This window comes from Xiphophorus hellerii, chromosome 9 (assembly GCF_003331165.1).
Source record: "Xiphophorus hellerii strain 12219 chromosome 9, Xiphophorus_hellerii-4.1, whole genome shotgun sequence".
NCBI lineage: Eukaryota > Metazoa > Chordata > Actinopteri > Cyprinodontiformes > Poeciliidae > Xiphophorus > Xiphophorus hellerii.
Window position 1 is genome coordinate 8,910,288 of NC_045680.1, and position 18,460 is coordinate 8,928,747.

The window sequence follows — 18,460 nt, forward strand, 5'->3', positions numbered from 1 at the left end:
CCAGATATCTCAGCCGGGCCACAAACACTCAGAACCTACTGGTACCAGTTTGACTCCACTATGAAACTGGGAGCAAACTCAGCTTGTTGTCTGGGTTACAGATGAAAACTCAGAGAAAATCAGAGTTCCTGATTGAAACCAGGTGCTGCAGCTCTGCATCATAACCAGAACCAGAACCAGAACCAGGCCCAGTTCTGGTTCTGTCCAGCAGCTCAAAGAGAGAAAACCCAGTCAGGACTGGAAACCAGAAGAATGTGGAGTTAAAACTCACCTGATCAGATCTTTGCTTCTCCTTCTGTTCACACAAACCGAGTCGGAACGAACTGGACCCGATTCTCCAGAACTTGAACCGGACCCACCTGTGGCTCCGCCCCCTCTCACAGCAGAGGTGTGTTGCTAATGAGAAGAATCCTGTCTGATCATCACTACCAGGAAATAAATGGAAAATAACAACCAGTTCACATTTCAGTTTATAGCTTATTTATGTTTAAACATTTCAAGATTTTTTTTCCATTACTATTTCATTAAATTAATAAAGATTTTCAAGTTGATCAGATTCAGTTTTATCTATAAAGACTTTTATAAAATAGCCAAAGCTGCACCAAGTTTCTGCTCAGCAACACAATAAACCACTAATAACAGTTTCTGCTTGTTCTAATCCTCAGCGCTCACGTAGCAGAGCTCACTTCCTCTGACTCCCCAGAGGATCCATCACTCTGCGTCTCTGAGGTCTGAGTCCGGGTCCAGAAAATTATCTTTACACCCGTCTGGCCCCCCGGCACTGCAGAACAGGACATTACCTGTCCAGATCGCTACAAAAACCTTTTACAAAAAAACAGAAATATAAAATACAGCGGACCTAATTCAAACCTCAGACTGAAGAACTTTTGGCCTCCAACTCGCTTAAACTTAAACATTTAAACTCTTTTAAATACCAGATCTCTCTGTGCTAAAGCTCTATTAATTAATGATTTCATCACTGAGCATAATATCAATGTTATGTTTCTGACAGAAACATGGTTGAATGACAATAACGAACCGATCGTACCTCCTAACTACAATTTCTTAAGTGAGAATAGAAAACATAAAAAAAGTGCTATACACAATCATAAAATACAATGCGATTATAAAATAGAAAAGATTGAAACATAAAATACATATAAAACAAAGTGAAACCTCTCAGATTGTGCCAAAAGCCAAAGAAAAAAGATCCTAAAACCAGGAAGACAGAGCACATAACACCAGTTTTATAGTCCCTCCACTGGCTCCCTGTAGCTCAAAGAATAGACTTTAAAATACCGTTGTTAGTTTACAAATCACTGAACGGCTCAATACATTAAAGATCCGCTGTTGTCGTATCAACCTTCCAGACCTCTCAGGTCTTCCGGTTCTGGTCTGCTCTGCATCCCCAGAACCAGAACCAAACGAGGAGAAGCAGCTTTCAGCATCTATTCACCACAAATTTGGAACAAACTTCCAGAAAACTGTAAAACAGCTGAAACACTGACTTCCTTTAAATCTCCACTAAAAACCCACTTGTTTAGGATTGTAACGAGTAACTCAATTAAGACCTGAACATAACGTTTATTCATCCAGATCCCCTCAAATCATTTACAAATTACAACTTGCACATTTACATTCTACTCTCTGTACTCCAACACAATCAACAGCTTTTAAATACAGAAAATGATGACAAAAAAAATACATTTTCTGTCACTGCTATCCGTTCTAGTCTCAATAGAAATGAACAGCTGCACATTATTTCGCTGGCAAACATGTCAAAAACTATTCTTCACGCACCAACATCCCATAATATATCCCTCAGGCGGGTTTGGACGCAGCGGTCAGCTTCTTCCGGCGCAACATCCACTCCGAGGGCCTTCAGGACGTCCACCACCGCTGTGGCCCCGCAGGCCGACGCTCCGATCTGCTGGGTCTGCCTCTCCAGAGCCTCCTGGATGGACCACAGCATGGCGGCAGCCGCCTCTTCCTCCTCCTGGTCCTCCGGCTCTGCCTCCATCCGAGCGCTCCACCTGCGGAGAAACGACCGACTTGCTCTAATTTTAAATAAAATTAAGCGGCACTGTTAGTTATAAAGCGAAAACAGCGACACCTACTGTCGTTTCTGTAAAATATTTCAATCCGTTCGGCTTTTGCTCCGTTTCACTTGATATTTTTCTCCACTTTTCGCCAGAATGACAACCACCAGCTGACTACAACAACAATGCTCAGTGAGCATGCACAAGCATGTACAAGGTAACGTGCTCGCTACTTCTATTCCAAGAGAGAAGAGAAACAGCGCGGCCGCTAGCGCACCCTAGTGGTGTGAGGTCACAACTGCATCCTTACAGAAACATTTTCTACATCCAGGAATACTGATTTTATATTTCATTCATTAATTTAATCCGAGTTATATTTGATCTAAGGGCAGCGTTATAGTTTTGTTCAATAACCCACACAGTAAAAGTGTAAACTTTGTCAATTTTTTTGGTAAATAATGAGATTTTTATGCACACTTACGCTAAAACATTACATAAAAGTCAATTAAAAGTGTAAACCCTGTATAAAAAGTGTCATTTCATGACAACATTTATAAAGAATCCTATGTCCTTTTTACGTGCACCCCTTCAAATAAAGTCTTACCAAATTTACTTCCTTGCAACCACATTGTTTTAAATAATATCACACCCTGGTTCACTTACACCTGCTTAGTTGTTTATGCTGTGGATTAATTTCACATTGTAAATAAAACATCAGCAAAACACTCACCTGATCCAGACGCTGCTCTTCTTCTTCTTCTTTTTTGGCGGTTGGCAAGCAACTTATTGATGTGCATTACCGCCATGAACTGGAATGGAGTGTGGATCGGGATGCTACATATATATTACTCCCAAGCCCCCCCAAAAAAGAAAAAGAAAAGAAACCTTATATCCTTTCTATCAATTTCGCTTTCTTAAGATAATTGATTAAATAACAAAAATATACAGACTCTGCTCTGCTGCTGCACGGAGTCTGAACCGGTTCTGATCCAAACCTGACTAGAGCTGACACACCTGAGGCTCCGCCCCCTGACCCAGCTGACAATAAACACCTTTATTTTCATGTTTTCCTTTGTATGAGTTGAGCTGTAAAACTTTAGGTCACATTTGAACTTTTTCGGGTTTTTCTCAGTTTTCTGCTCATTTCCAACCAACATTTTATTGCAGGAAATCATTTCAGGAAGGAACCAGAAGATTCAGGAGTCTGGGAGATGTGACTGTAACCGACCTGAACACTGAGGCCCCAGAGCGCCCCCTGCAGGATCTGCTGCACCATTAACCAGACAGAAATGGCAGTTTTATACAAGTTATTATTCTAATTCAATAGCTGATTTAATTAAACGAGTTTTGATTGAAAAGATTCTCATCTGTTTTATTAAAAAAAACATCTTCAGTCTGAATACTGCAAAAAATAAACTGCTGGCTAAATTAGTAGCTTAAAGCTGAAATCAACTTGAGATGTTTCTGCTTTTACTAATTTAAGCTGTGAAACTAAATGTGAAAACTTATAATACAGCAAAAATGGCATGGAGGATTAACATGAAGGTTTAGTTATTATATGTGTACACAGTCAGCTGCATAAAAAATACACAAAGATTCTTTAAAAACTTTATTTGGTCGTTAAACATCCAGCAACCCACATTGCATTAGAAGAATTATGAAAATCAAACATGAACCAATCAGCACATTATCCCAAAACAAAAAGAACTGCTCTTCGGGGCCCCTGGTGGACGCGGTAGGTACCGCACGCTTCGCAAGTTTAAACCTTAAAGTTTGAACTCGGCATGGGAAGGGACGAGATTCTCACGGTACAACCTTGAATATCACATTTTTACAAAAACGAATCTTTAAGAATATCTCGGCAGGTAAGCGTTTCTCAGCAAAACACATGCCCAAGGCATAAAAAACTAAGCCTAAAGGCCAATAACAGGCACCTTGGTGGAGCTGATTTTTATTCATTTTTTGTAACAATTCCTGTCATATCAAAAACACACAATTTCACTATGAAGTGATTTGTGCTCACAATATATACAGTATTTGATAATGTAGAAATTATTTTATCGATAAGAAAAAAAAAAAAAAGAATTGCTCTTCGGCGCCCCTGGTGGCCACGGTAGGTACTGCATGCTAAAGTTTAAACCTTAAAGTTTAAACCTTAAAGTTTAAACCTTAAAGTTTAAACCTTAAAGTTTAAACCTTAAAGTTTAAACCTTAAAGTTTAAACCTTAAAGTTTAAACCTTAAAGTTTAAACCTTAAAGTTTAAACCTTAAAGTTTAAACCTTAAAGTTTAAACCTTAAAGTTTAAACCTTAAAGTTTAAACCTTAAAGTTTAAACCTTAAAGTTTAAACCTTAAAGTTTAAACCTTAAAGTTTAAACCTTAAAGTTTAAACCTTAAAGTTTAAACCTTAAAGTTTAAACCTTAAAGTTTAAACCTTAAAGTTTAAACCTTAAAGTTTAAACCTTAAAGTTTAAACCTTAAAGTTTAAACCTTAAAGTTTAAAACCTTAAAGTTTAAACCTTAAAGTTTAAACCTTAAAGTTTAAACCTTAAAGTTTAAACCTTAAAGTTTAAACCTTAAAGTTTAAACCTTAAAGTTTAAACCTTAAAGTTTAAACCTTAAAGTTTAAACCTTAAAGTTTAAACCTTAAAGTTTAAACCTTAAAGTTTAAACCTTAAAGTTTAAACCTTAAAGTTTAAACCTTAAAGTTTAAACCTTAAAGTTTAAACCTTAAAGTTTAACCTTAAAGTTTAAAACCTTAAAGTTTAAACCTTAAAGTTTAAACCTTAAAGTTTAAACCTTAAAGTTTAAACCTTAAAGTTTAAACCTTAAAGTTTAAACCTTAAGTTTAAACCTTAAGTTTAAACCTTAAAGTTTAAACCTTAAAGTTTAAACCTTAAAGTTTAAACCTTAAAGTTTAAACCTTAAAGTTTAAACCTTAAAGTTTAAACCTTAAAGTTTAAACCTTAAAGTTTAAACCTTAAAGTTTAAACCTTAAAGTTTAAACCTTAAAGTTTAAACCTTAAAGTTTAAACCTTAAAGTTTAAACCTTAAAGTTTAAACCTTAAAGTTTAAACCTTAAAGTTTAAACCTTAAAGTTTAAACCTTAAAGTTTAAACCTTAAAGTTTAAACCTTAAAGTTTAAACCTTAAAGTTTAAACCTTAAAGTTTAAACCTTAAAGTTAAACCTTAAAGTTTAAACCTTAAAGTTTAAACCTTAAAGTTTAAACCTTAAAGTTTAAACCTTAAAGTTTAAACCTTAAAGTTTAAACCTTAAAGTTTAAACCTTAAAGTTTAAACCTTAAAGTTTAAACCTTAAAGTTTAAACCTTAAAGTTTAAACCTTAAAGTTTAAACCTTAAAGTTTAAACCTTAAAGTTTAAACCTTAAAGTTTAAACCTTAAAGTTTAAACCTTAAAGTTTAAACCTTAAAGTTTAAACCTTAAAGTTTAAACCTTAAAGTTTAAACCTTAAAGTTTAAACCTTAAAGTTTAAACCTTAAAGTTTAAACCTTAAAGTTTAAACCTTAAAGTTTAAACCTTAAAGTTTAAACCTTAAGTTAAACCTTATTAAACCTTAAAGTTTAACCTTAAAGTTTAAACCTTAAAGTTTAAACCTTAAAGTTTAAACCTTAAAGTTTAAACCTTAAAGTTTAAACCTTAAAGTTTAAACCTTAAAGTTTAAACCTTAAAGTTTAAACCTTAAAGTTTAAACCTTAAAGTTTAAACCTTAAAGTTTAAACCTTAAAGTTTAAACCTTAAAGTTTAAACCTTAAAGTTTAAACCTTAAAGTTTAAACCTTAAAGTTTAAACCTTAAAGTTTAAACCTTAAAGTTTAAACCTTAAAGTTTAAACCTTAAAGTTTAAACCTTAAAGTTTAAACCTTAAAGTTTAAACCTTAAAGTTTAAACCTTAAAGTTTAAACCTTAAAGTTTAAACCTTAAAGTTTAAACCTTAAAGTTTAAACCTTAAAGTTTAAACCTTAAAGTTTAAACCTTAAAGTTTAAACCTTAAAGTTTAAACCTTAAAGTTTAAACCTTAAAGTTTAAACCTTAAAGTTTAAACCTTAAAGTTTAAACCTTAAAGTTTAAACCTTAAAGTTTAAACCTTAAAGTTTAAACCTTAAAGTTTAAACCTTAAAGTTTAAACCTTAAAGTTTAAACCTTAAAGTTTAAACCTTAAAGTTTAAACCTTAAAGTTTAAACCTTAAAGTTTAAACCTTAAAGTTTAAACCTTAAAGTTTAAACCTTAAAGTTTAAACCTTAAAGTTTAAACCTTAAAGTTTAAACCTTAAAGTTTAAACCTTAAAGTTTAAACCTTAAAGTTTAAACCTTAAAGTTTAAACCTTAAAGTTTAAACCTTAAAGTTTAAACCTTAAAGTTTAAACCTTAAAGTTTAAACCTTAAAGTTTAAACCTTAAAGTTTAAACCTTAAAGTTTAAACCTTAAAGTTTAAACCTTAAAGTTTAAACCTTAAAGTTTAAAACCTTAAAGTTTAAACCTTAAAGTTTAAACCTTAAAGTTTAAACCTTAAAGTTTAAACCTTAAAGTTTAAACCTTAAAGTTTAAACCTTAAAGTTTAAACCTTAAGTAAATAAGTTTAACCTTAAAGTTTAAACCTTAAAGTTTAAACCTTAAAGTTTAAACCTTAAAGTTTAAACCTAAAGTTTAAACCTTAAAGTTTAAACCTTAAGTTTAACCTAAAGTTTAAACCTTAAAGTTTAAACCTTAAAGTTAAACCTTTAAAGTTTAAACCTTAAAGTTTAAACCTTAAAGTTTAAACCTTAACGTTTTAAACCTTAAAGTTTAAACCTTAAAGTTTAAACCTTAAGTTTAAACCTTAAGTTTAAACCTTAAAGTTTAAACCTTAAAGTTTAAACACTTAAAGTTTAAACCTTAAAGTTTAAACTAAAGATTTAAAACCTTAAAGTTTAAAACCTTAAAGTTTAAAACCTTAAGTTTAAACCTTAAAGTTTAAACCTTAAAGTTTAAACCTTAAAGTTTAAACCTTAAAGTTTAAAACCTTAAAGTTTAAACCTTTAAAGTTTAAACCTTAAAGTTTAAACCTTAAAGTTTAAAAACCTTAAAGTTTAAACCTTAAAGTTTAAACCTTAAAGTTTAAACCTTAAAGTTTAAACCTTAAAGTTTAAACCTTAAAGTTTAAACCTTAAAGTTTAAACCTTAAAGTTTAAACCTTAAAGTTTAAACCTTAAAGTTTAAACCTTAAAGTTTAAACCTTAAAGTTTAAACCTTAAAGTTTAAAACCTTAAAGTTTAAACCTTAAAGTTTAAACCTTAAAGTTTAAACCTTAAAGTTTAAACCTTAAAGTTTAAACCTTAAAGTTTAAACCTTAAAGTTTAAACCTAAAGTTTAAACCTTAAAGTTTAAACCTTAAAGTTTAAACCTTAAAGTTTAAACCTTAAAGTTTAAACCTTAAAGTTTAAACCTTAAAGTTTAAACCTTAAAGTTTAAACCTTAAAGTTTAAACCTTAAAGTTTAAACCTTAAAGTTTAAACCTTAAAGTTTAAACCTTAAAGTTTAAACCTTAAAGTTTAAACCTTAAAGTTTAAACCTTAAAGTTTAAACCTTAAAGTTTAAACCTTAAAGTTTAAACCTTAAAGTTTAAACCTTAAAGTTTAAACCTTAAAGTTTAAACCTTAAAGTTTAAACCTTAAAGTTTAAACCTTAAAGTTTAAACCTTAAAGTTTAAACCTTAAAGTTTAAACCTTAAAGTTTAAACCTTAAAGTTTAAACCTTAAAGTTTAAACCTTAAAGTTTAAACCTTAAAGTTTAAACCTTAAAGTTTAAACCTTAAAGTTTAAACCTTAAAGTTTAAACCTTAAAGTTTAAACCTTAAAGTTTAAACCTTAAAGTTTAAACCTTAAAGTTTAAACCTTAAAGTTTAAACCTTAAAGTTTAAACCTTAAAGTTTAAAACCTTAAAGTTTAAACCTTAAAGTTTAAACCTTAAGTTTAAACCTTAAAGTTAAACCTTAAAGTTTAAACCTTAAAGTTTAAACCTTAAAGTTTAAACCTTAAAGTTTAAACCCTAAAGTTTAAACCTTAAAGTTTAAACCTTAAAGTTTAAACCTTAAAGTTTAAACCTTAAAGTTTAAACCTTAAAGTTTAAACCTTAAAGTTTAAACCTTAAAGTTTAAACCTTAAAGTTTAAACCTTAAAGTTTAAACCTTAAAGTTTAAACCTTAAAGTTTAAACCTTAAAGTTTAAACCTTAAAGTTTAAACCTTAAAGTTTAAACCTTAAAGTTTAAACCTTAAAGTTTAAACCTTAAAGTTTAAACCTTAAAGTTTAAACCTTAAAGTTTAAACCTTAAAGTTTAAACCTTAAAGTTTAAACCTTAAAGTTTAAACCTTAAAGTTTAAACCTTAAAGTTTAAACCTTAAAGTTTAAACCTTAAAGTTTAAACCTTAAAGTTTAAACCTTAAAGTTTAAACCTTAAAGTTTAAACCTTAAAGTTTAAACCTTAAAGTTTAAACCTTAAAGTTTAAACCTTAAAGTTTAAACCTTAAAGTTTAAACCTTAAAGTTTAAACCTTAAAGTTTAAACCTTAAAGTTTAAACCTTAAAGTTTAAACCTTAAAGTTTAAACCTTAAAGTTTAAACCTTAAAGTTTAAACCTTAAAGTTTAAACCTTAAGTTTAAACCTTAAAGTTAAACCTTAAAGTTTAAACCTTAAAGTTTAAACCTTAAAGTTTAAACCTTAAAGTTTAAACCTTAAAAGTTTAAACCTTAAAGTTTAAACCTTAAAGTTTAAAACCTTAAAGTTTAAACCGTAAAGTTTAAACCTTAAAGTTTAAACCTTAAAGTTTAACCTTAAAGTTAAAAACTTAAAGTTTAAACCTAAAGTTTAAACCTTAAAGTTTAAACCTTAAAGGTTTAAACCTTAAAGTTTAAACCTAAAGTTTAAACCTTAAAGTTTAAACCTTAAAGTTTAAACCTTAAAGTTTAAACCTTAAAGTTTAAACCTTAAAGTTTAAACCTTAAAGTTTAACCTTAAAGTTGAAACCTTAAAGTTAAACCTTAAAGTTTAAACCTTAAAGTTTAAACCTTAAAGTTTAAACCTTAAAGTTTAAACTTAAAGTTTAAACCTTAAAGTTTAAACCTTAAAGTTTAAACCTTAAGTTTAAACCTTAAAGTTTAAACCTAGTTTAAACCTAAATTTAAACCTTAAAGTTTAAACCTTAAAGTTTAAACCTTAAAGTTTAAACTTAAAGTTAAACCTTAAAGTTTAAACCTTAAAGTTTAAACCTTAAAGTTTAAACCTTAAAGTTTAAACCTTAAAGTTTAAACCTTAAAGTTTAAACCTTAAAGTTTAAAACCTTAAAGTTTAAACCTTAAAGTTTAAACCTTAAAGTTTTAAACCTTAAAGTTTAAACCTTAAAGTTTAAACCTTAAAGTTTTAAACCTTAAAGTTTAAACCTTAAAAGTTTAAACCTTAAAGTTTAAACCTTAAAGTTTAAACCTTAAAGTTTAAACCTTAAAGTTTAAACCTTAAAGTTTAAACCTTAAAGTTTAAAACCTTAAAGTTTAAACCTTAAAGTTTAAACCTTAAAGTTTAAACCTTAGTTTAAACCTTAAAGTTTAAACCTTAAAGTTAAACCTAAAGTTTAAACCTTAAGTTTAAACCTTAAAGTTTAAACCTTAAAGTTTAAACCTTAAAGTTTAAACCTTAAAGTTTAAACCTTAAAGTTTAAACCTTAAAGTTTAAACCTTAAAGTTTAAAACCTTAAAGTTTAAACCTTAAAGTTTAAACCTTAAAGTTTAAACCTTAAAGTTTAAACTTAAGTTTTAAACCTTAAAGTTTAAACCTTAAAGTTTAAACCTTAAAGTTTAAACCTTAAAGTTTAAACCTTAAAGTTTAAACCTTAAAGTTTAAACCTTAAAGTTTAACCTTAAAGTTTAAACCTTAAAGTTTAAACCTTAAAGTTTAAACCTTAAAGTTTAAACCTTAAAGTTTAAACCTTAAAGTTTAAACCTTAAAGTTTAAACCTAAGTTTAAACCTTAAGTTTAAACCTTAAAGTTTAAACCTGAAAGTTTAAACCTGAAAGTTTAAACCTGAAAGTTTAAACCTGAAAGTTTAAACCTGAAAGTTTAAACCTGAAAGTTTAAACCTTAAAGTTTAAACCTTAAAGTTAAACCTTAAAGTTTAAACCTTAAAGTTTAAACCTTAAAGTTTTAAACCTTAAGTTTAAACCTTAAAGTTTAAACCTTAAAGTTTAAACCTTAAAGTTTAACCTTAAAGTTTAACCTTTAAAGTTTAAACCTTAAAGTTTAAACCTAAAGTTTAAACCTTAAAGTTTAAACCTGAAAGTTTAAACCTTAAGTTAAACCTTAAAGTTTAAACCTTAAAGTTTAAACCTTAAAGTTTAAAACTTAAAGTTTAAACCTTAAAGTTTAAACCTTAAGTTTAAACCTTAAAGGTTTAAACCTTAAAGTTTTAAACCTTAAAGTTTAAACCTTAAAGTTTAAACCTAAAGTTAAACCTTAAAGTTTAAAACCTAAAGTTTAAACCTTAAAGTTAAACCTTAAGTTTAAACCTTAAAGTTTAAAACCTTAAAGTTTAAACCTTAAAGTTTAAACCTAAAGTTTAAACCTTAAAGTTTAAACCTTAAAGTTTAAACCTTAAAGTTTAAACCTTAAAGTTTAAACCTTAAAGTTAAACCTTAAAGTTTAAAACCTTAAAGTTTAAACCTTAAAGTTTAAACCTTAAAGTTAAACCATTAAAGTTTAAACCTTAAAGTTTAAACCTTAAAGTTTAAACCTTAAAGTTTAAACCTTAAAGTTAAACCTTAAAGTTAAACCTTAAAGTTTAAACCTTAAAGTTTAAACCTTAAAGTTAAACCTTAAAGTTTAAACCTTAAAGTTTAAACCTTAAAGTTTAACCTTAAAGTTTAAACCTTAAGTTTAAACCTTAAGTTTAAACCTGAAAGTTTAAACCTTAAAGTTTAAACCTTAAAGTTTAAACCTTAAAGTTTAAACCTTAAAGTTTAAACCTTAAAGTTTAAACCTTAAAGTTTAAACCTTAAAGTTTAAACCTTAAAGTTTAAACCTTAAAGTTTAAACCTTAAAGTTTAAACCTTAAAGTTTAAACCTTAAAGTTTAAACCTTAAAGTTTAAACCTTAAAGTTTAAACCTTAAAGTTTAAACCTTAAAGTTTAAACCTTAAAGTTTAAACCTTAAAGTTTAAACCTTAAAGTTTAAACCTTAAAGTTTAAACCTTAAAGTTTAAACCTTAAAGTTTAAACCTTAAAGTTTAAACCTTAAAGTTTAAACCTTAAAGTTTAAACCTTAAAGTTTAAACCTTAAAGTTTAAACCTTAAAGTTTAAACCTTAAAGTTTAAACCTTAAAGTTTAAACCTTAAAGTTTAAACCTTAAAGTTTAAACCTTAAAGTTTAAACCTTAAAGTTTAAACCTTAAAGTTTAAACCTTAAAGTTTAAACCTTAAAGTTTAAACCTTAAAGTTTAAACCTTAAAGTTTAAACCTTAAAGTTTAAACCTTAAAGTTTAAACCTTAAAGTTTAAACCTTAAAGTTTAAACCTTAAAGTTTAAACCTTAAAGTTTAAACCTTAAAGTTTAAACCTTAAAGTTTAAACCTTAAAGTTTAAACCTTAAAGTTTAAACCTTAAAGTTTAAACCTTAAAGTTTAAACCTTAAAGTTTAAACCTTAAAGTTTAAACCTTAAAGTTTAAACCTTAAAGTTTAAACCTTAAAGTTTAAACCTTAAAGTTTAAACCTTAAAGTTTAAACCTTAAAGTTTAAACCTTAAAGTTTAAACCTTAAAGTTTAAACCTTAAAGTTTAAACCTTAAAGTTTAAACCTTAAAGTTTAAACCTTAAAGTTTAAACCTTAAAGTTTAAACCTTAAAGTTTAAACCTTAAAGTTTAAACCTTAAAGTTTAAACCTTAAAGTTTAAACCTTAAAGTTTAAACCTTAAAGTTTAAACCTTAAAGTTTAAACCTTAAAAAAGTTTAAACCTTAAAGTTTAAACCTTAAAGTTTAAACCTTAAAGTTTAAACCTTAAAGTTTAAACCTTAAAGTTTAAACCTTAAAGTTTAAACCTTAAAGTTTAAACCTTAAAGTTTAAACCTTAAAGTTTAAACCTTAAAGTTTAAACCTTAAAGTTTAAACCTTAAAGTTTAAACCTTAAAGTTTAAACCTTAAAGTTTAAACCTTAAAGTTTAAACCTTAAAGTTTAAACCTTAAAGTTTAAACCTTAAAGTTTAAACCTTAAAGTTTAAACCTTAAAGTTTAAACCTTAAAGTTTAAACCTTAAAGTTTAAACCTTAAAGTTTAAACCTTAAAGTTTAAACCTTAAAGTTTAAACCTTAAAGTTTAAACCTTAAAGTTTAAACCTTAAAGTTTAAACCTTAAAGTTTAAACCTTAAAGTTTAAACCTTAAAGTTTAAACCTTAAAGTTTAAACCTTAAAGTTCCTTAAAGTTTAAACCTTAAAGTTTAAACCTTAAAGTTTAAACCTTAAAGTTTAAACCTTAAAGTTTAAACCTTAAAGTTTAAACCTTAAAGTTTAAACCTTAAAGTTTAAACCTTAAAGTTTAAACCTTAAAGTTTAAACCTTAAAGTTTAAACCTTAAAGTTTAAACCTTAAAGTTTAAACCTTAAAGTTTAAACCTTAAAGTTTAAACCTTAAAGTTTAAACCTTAAAGTTTAAACCTTAAAGTTTAAACCTTAAAGTTTAAACCTTAAAGTTTAAACCTTAAAGTTTAAACCTTAAAGTTTAAACCTTAAAGTTTAAACCTTAAAGTTTAAACCTTAAAGTTTAAACCTTAAAGTTTAAACCTTAAAGTTTAAACCTTAAAGTTTAAACCTTAAAGTTTAAACCTTAAAGTTTAAACCTTAAAGTTTAAACCTTAAAGTTTAAACCTTAAAGTTTAAACCTTAAAGTTTAAACCTTAAAGTTTAAACCTTAAAGTTTAAACCTTAAAGTTTAAACCTTAAAGTTTAAACCTTAAAGTTTAAACCTTAAAGTTTAAACCTTAAAGTTTAAACCTTAAAGTTTAAACCTTAAAGTTTAAACCTTAAAGTTTAAACCTTAAAGTTTAAACCTTAAAGTTTAAACCTTAAAGTTTAAACCTTAAAGTTTAAACCTTAAAGTTTAAACCTTAAAGTTTAAACCTTAAAGTTTAAACCTTAAAGTTTAAACCTTAAAGTTTAAACCTTAAAGTTTAAACCTTAAAGTTTAAACCTTAAAGTTTAAACCTTAAAGTTTAAACCTTAAAGTTTAAACCTTAAAGTTTAAACCTTAAAGTTTAAACCTTAAAGTTTAAACCTTAAAGTTTAAACCTTAAAGTTTAAACCTTAAAGTTTAAACCTTAAAGTTTAAACCTTAAAGTTTAAACCTTAAAGTTTAAACCTTAAAGTTTAAACCTTAAAGTTTAAACCTTAAAGTTTAAACCTTAAAGTTTAAACCTTAAAGTTTAAACCTTAAAGTTTAAACCTTAAAGTTTAAACCTTAAAGTTTAAACCTTAAAGTTTAAACCTTAAAGTTTAAACCTTAAAGTTTAAACCTTAAAGTTTAAACCTTAAAGTTTAAACCTTAAAGTTTAAACCTTAAAGTTTAAACCTTAAAGTTTAAACCTTAAAGTTTAAACCTTAAAGTTTAAACCTTAAAGTTTAAACCTTAAAGTTTAAACCTTAAAGTTTAAACCTTAAAGTTTAAACCTTAAAGTTTAAACCTTAAAGTTTAAACCTTAAAGTTTAAACCTTAAAGTTTAAACCTTAAAGTTTAAACCTTAAAGTTTAAACCTTAAAGTTTAAACCTTAAAGTTTAAACCTTAAAGTTTAAACCTTAAAGTTTAAACCTTAAAGTTTAAACCTTAAAGTTTAAACCTTAAAGTTTAAACCTTAAAGTTTAAACCTTAAAGTTTAAACCTTAAAGTTTAAACCTTAAAGTTTAAACCTTAAAGTTTAAACCTTAAAGTTTAAACCTTAAAGTTTAAACCTTAAAGTTTAAACCTTAAAGTTTAAACCTTAAAGTTTAAACCTTAAAGTTTAAACCTTAAAGTTTAAACCTTAAAGTTTAAACCTTAAAGTTTAAACCTTAAAGTTTAAACCTTAAAGTTTAAACCTTAAAGTTTAAACCTTAAAGTTTAAACCTTAAAGTTTAAACCTTAAAGTTTAAACCTTAAAGTTTAAACCTTAAAGTTTAAACCTTAAAGTTTAAACCTTAAAGTTTAAACCTTAAAGTTTAAACCTTAAAGTTTAAACCTTAAAGTTTAAACCTTAAAGTTTAAACCTTAAAGTTTAAACCTTAAAGTTTAAACCTTAAAGTTTAAACCTTAAAGTTTAAACCTTAAAGTTTAAACCTTAAAGTTTAAACCTTAAAGTTTAAACCTTAAAGTTTAAACCTTAAAGTTTAAACCTTAAAGTTTAAACCTTAAAGTTTAAACCTTAAAGTTTAAACCTTAAAGTTTAAACCTTAAAGTTTAAACCTTAAAGTTTAAACCTTAAAGTTTAAACCTTAAAGTTTAAACCTTAAAGTTTAAACCTTAAAGTTTAAACCTTAAAGTTTAAACCTTAAAGTTTAAACCTTAAAGTTTAAACCTTAAAGTTTAAACCTTAAAGTTTAAACCTTAAAGTTTAAACCTTAAAAAAGTTTAAACCTTAAAGTTTAAACCTTAAAGTTTAAACCTTAAAGTTTAAACCTTAAAGTTTAAACCTTAAAGTTTAAACCTTAAAGTTTAAACCTTAAAGTTTAAACCTTAAAGTTTAAACCTTAAAGTTTAAACCTTAAAGTTTAAACCTTAAAGTTTAAACCTTAAAGTTTAAACCTTAAAGTTTAAACCTTAAAGTTTAAACCTTAAAGTTTAAACCTTAAAGTTTAAACCTTAAAGTTTAAACCTTAAAGTTTAAACCTTAAAGTTTAAACCTTAAGTTTAAACCTTAAAGTTTAAACCTTAAAGTTTAAACCTTAAAGTTTAAACCTTAAAGTTTAAACCTTAAAGTTTAAACCTTAAAGTTTAAACCTTAAAGTTTAAACCTTAAAGTTTAAACCTTAAAGTTTAAACCTTAAAGTTTAAACCTTAAAGTTTAAACCTTAAAGTTTAAACCTTAAAGTTTAAACCTTAAAGTTTAAACCTTAAAGTTTAAACCTTAAAGTTTAAACCTTAAAGTTTAAACCTTAAAGTTTAAACCTTAAAGTTTAAACCTTAAAGTTTAAACCTTAAAGTTTAAACCTTAAAGTTTAAACCTTAAAGTTTAAACCTTAAAGTTTAAACCTTAAAGTTTAAACCTTAAAGTTTAAACCTTAAAGTTTAAAATTAAACCCTTAAAGTTTAAACCTTAAAGTTTAAACCTTAAAGTTTAAACCTTAAAGTTTAAACCTTAAAGTTTAAACCTTAAAGTTTAAACCTTAAAGTTTAAACCTTAAAGTTTAAACCTTAAAGTTTAAACCTTAAAGTTTAAACCTTAAAGTTTAAACCTTAAAGTTTAAACCTTAAAGTTTAAACCTTAAAGTTTAAACCTTAAAGTTTAAACCTTAAAGTTTAAACCTTAAAGTTTAAACCTTAAAGTTTAAACCTTAAAGTTTAAACCTTAAAGTTTAAACCTTAAAGTTTAAACCTTAAAGTTTAAACCTTAAAGTTTAAACCTTAAAGTTTAAACCTTAAAGTTTAAACCTTAAAGTTTAAACCTTAAAGTTTAAACCTTAAAGTTTAAACCTTAAAGTTTAAACCTTAAAGTTTAAACCTTAAAGTTTAAACCTTAAAGTTTAAACCTTAAAGTTTAAACCTTAAAGTTTAAACCTTAAAGTTTAAACCTTAAAGTTTAAACCTTAAAGTTTAAACCTTAAAGTTTAAACCTTAAAGTTTAAACCTTAAAGTTTAAACCTTAAAGTTTAAACCTTAAAGTTTAAACCTTAAAGTTTAAACCTTAAAGTTTAAACCTTAAAGTTTAAACCTTAAAGTTTAAACCTTAAAGTTTAAACCTTAAAGTTTAAACCTTAAAGTTTAAACCTTAAAGTTTAAACCTTAAAGTTTAACCTTAAAGTTTAAACCTTAAAGTTTAAACCTTAAAGTTAAACCTTAAAGTTTAAACTTAAAGTTTAACCTTAAAGTTTAAACCTTAAGTTTAAACTTAAAGTTTAAACCTTAAGTTTAAACCTTAAAGTTTAAACTTAAAGTTTAAACCTTAAAGTTTAACCTTAAGTTTAAACCTTAAAGTTTAAACCATGGTTCAGTTTCAGCGCGGTCACCAAATCAGGGTGTGTGTGTGTGTGTGAGAGAGAGAGGGCGTGAACTGCAGAACCAGAAATCATTTCAGATTTTTCATTTCTACCTATTGTTCTATCATGGATTCCCTGCTCACCTGTCTCTGTGCTCTCTCCAGTTCCTTTACGCTCTGCCTCAGAAGGAGGGCTACGAGTTCTTCGTGGGTCAGTGGTCCAGACATGAGCTGCACTTCACCTCACTTATAAACATCCAGGTAAACCGATTCACATTTGATACCTCACACTTCTGACAGACAGGAAGTGAGCTCATGTTTAGTTCAGGTTGCTTCTCAAATTTTCCTACAAATGTTTTTGTTCTTTGAAAGGCCTGGAAAAATGGACTCTGGCAAAACAAATGTAATCAGGTCATTTGAAAGGTCAGTTGTTTGACTTAAGGTAATATCAATTCAATAAAATTTAACAATTTCAGTGAATTTTTTAGGCATATTGTACCTGGCCATTCTGCATCCATTCATGGCCATTCTGACATTATAATGCATTATAATGCAATTACGGAATTATAATCTGTAATTTTATTTATTTCCAAAAAACAAGCTGAGCGTCCTCAAACAGAAGTCAAACACCATATCTTTTTGTATTTTCTGGTTAGTCATTATTTTAATATAAAATTGTCAGAATAAGTTTATTCAGCTCCTTTCTGATCCAAAATGAAGTTTAAAAATCCTTTACATTGTACCTGGTTTATTTCCTAACAAACATAAAATATTAAATTAAAAAATACACCTACAACGCAATGAAATAATATGAATGGATAAAAACTTTTATGTATGGATATAGATACTCTAGAGATTAAACTGTTAAACAATCTTCAAACAAATCTAGGATTTCTGTAATGTCAGACATTGACGTCATGACTTCACTTATTTTCCAGCCTAATATGTTGATTGTACCGCTGTACTTCTCCTAAAAATATCAGAACACATTTGTTATGTAAACATTTTATGCATGGACATCTAAAATCAGCAAATCTGCGTAAAAATATATATTTGCCAGCATTCAAAGTTTTTTTTCCTGTGTTTGCACCCAGACGCTTGGCGAGAACGCTCCGAGTCAGCTGATCCTCTACCACTATCTGGAGCTGAAGGAGGAGAAGGGCATCGTGCTCATGACAGCAGAGATGGATCCCAAGTTCATCGTAAGCCTGTTTTAAAATCTTGTTTTTTAAAATGTCTTCAGGGACATTTAAAGCATCTCTCTGTTTCTCAGACTGTCCACCAGGCTCAGTGCTTGGCCAATCAGGTGCAGCTGTTCTACGGCACACAGAGGCAGGAGACGTACCGATTGGTGGAGACGTTTAACCACCAGCCTGAAGACTTTAAGCACATGTCGGTGATAGCAGAGCTGGAGCAGAGCGGGCTGGGGTCAGCAGGCACCCCGGGGGGCTCCTAAGATCAGAAGATGACCAGGGACTATTTATCTGTCTAGGACTGAAGCATCATGGTTCCTCTCTCCATGTGGATCCAAACTCGTAAATGCATATTGTGAGCAGAAAAGAAGCAGGAACAGCATCTTATGAGCCGACATTTAGTGATTTAGGAAATAATGTGGTGGAATAAATGGAGGCGTTTGCCCCACTCTGTTCCAGACTGGATTCAAGAGACTTTGTAAGCACTGAAGCTAAGCTCAAAATTCTACATTTGATATTTAATAAAATAAAATAATCCCCTAACAGTCTGAGTGTTCTTCTCTTCGGTTATACTACAGTTAGACATGCATGTATGCAGCTTCTACCTCATTACTTTTCACAATAATTGCTACTGTATATTCATTAATAACCAAAAGTGTTATAATGTGGGGGAGTTTTGTTGCCGCTGGACCTGGCCAGCTCATCACCATGGATTCCAACTTCTATAGAGTATCAGAGGATGTTTGAAGAAAATGTGAGTTGATCCAGAACTGGAACCTATTGCATGCCATGGACTCAAAACATATCAGGAAGTCCTCCAAGGACTGGCTGAAAACAAAAAAATAAAAACTGCAATGGTTAAGTGAAAACTCAGAATTTGAATTTATGGAGATTCTGAGGGGTGATGAAAGGAGCTGTCCATAAAATAATTTTTTTAAACATTTCATAGCTGAGGGTGAAGAGTTGGGTACGGTGGCCTAACATTTTCCTCAGAACTCACCATTTTAAAATTCTTTTTATGAGTGAAACAAGG

At 27.8% G+C, this 18,460-nt stretch overlaps 1 protein-coding gene across 1 annotated transcript; it reads left to right on the top strand.

The window, feature by feature from the left end:
• The first annotated feature begins 2,224 nt into the window (after positions 1–2,224).
• Positions 2,225–17,975, top strand: atpaf1 (ATP synthase mitochondrial F1 complex assembly factor 1). The gene is made up of 4 exons (XM_032572286.1): positions 2,225–2,256; positions 16,234–16,495; positions 17,329–17,436; positions 17,508–17,975. Exons 1-4 carry the CDS (start codon positions 2,225–2,227, stop codon positions 17,688–17,690), a joined length of 585 nt encoding a protein of 194 aa, XP_032428177.1. The 3' UTR covers positions 17,691–17,975.
• Positions 17,976–18,460: the final 485 nt, after the last annotated feature.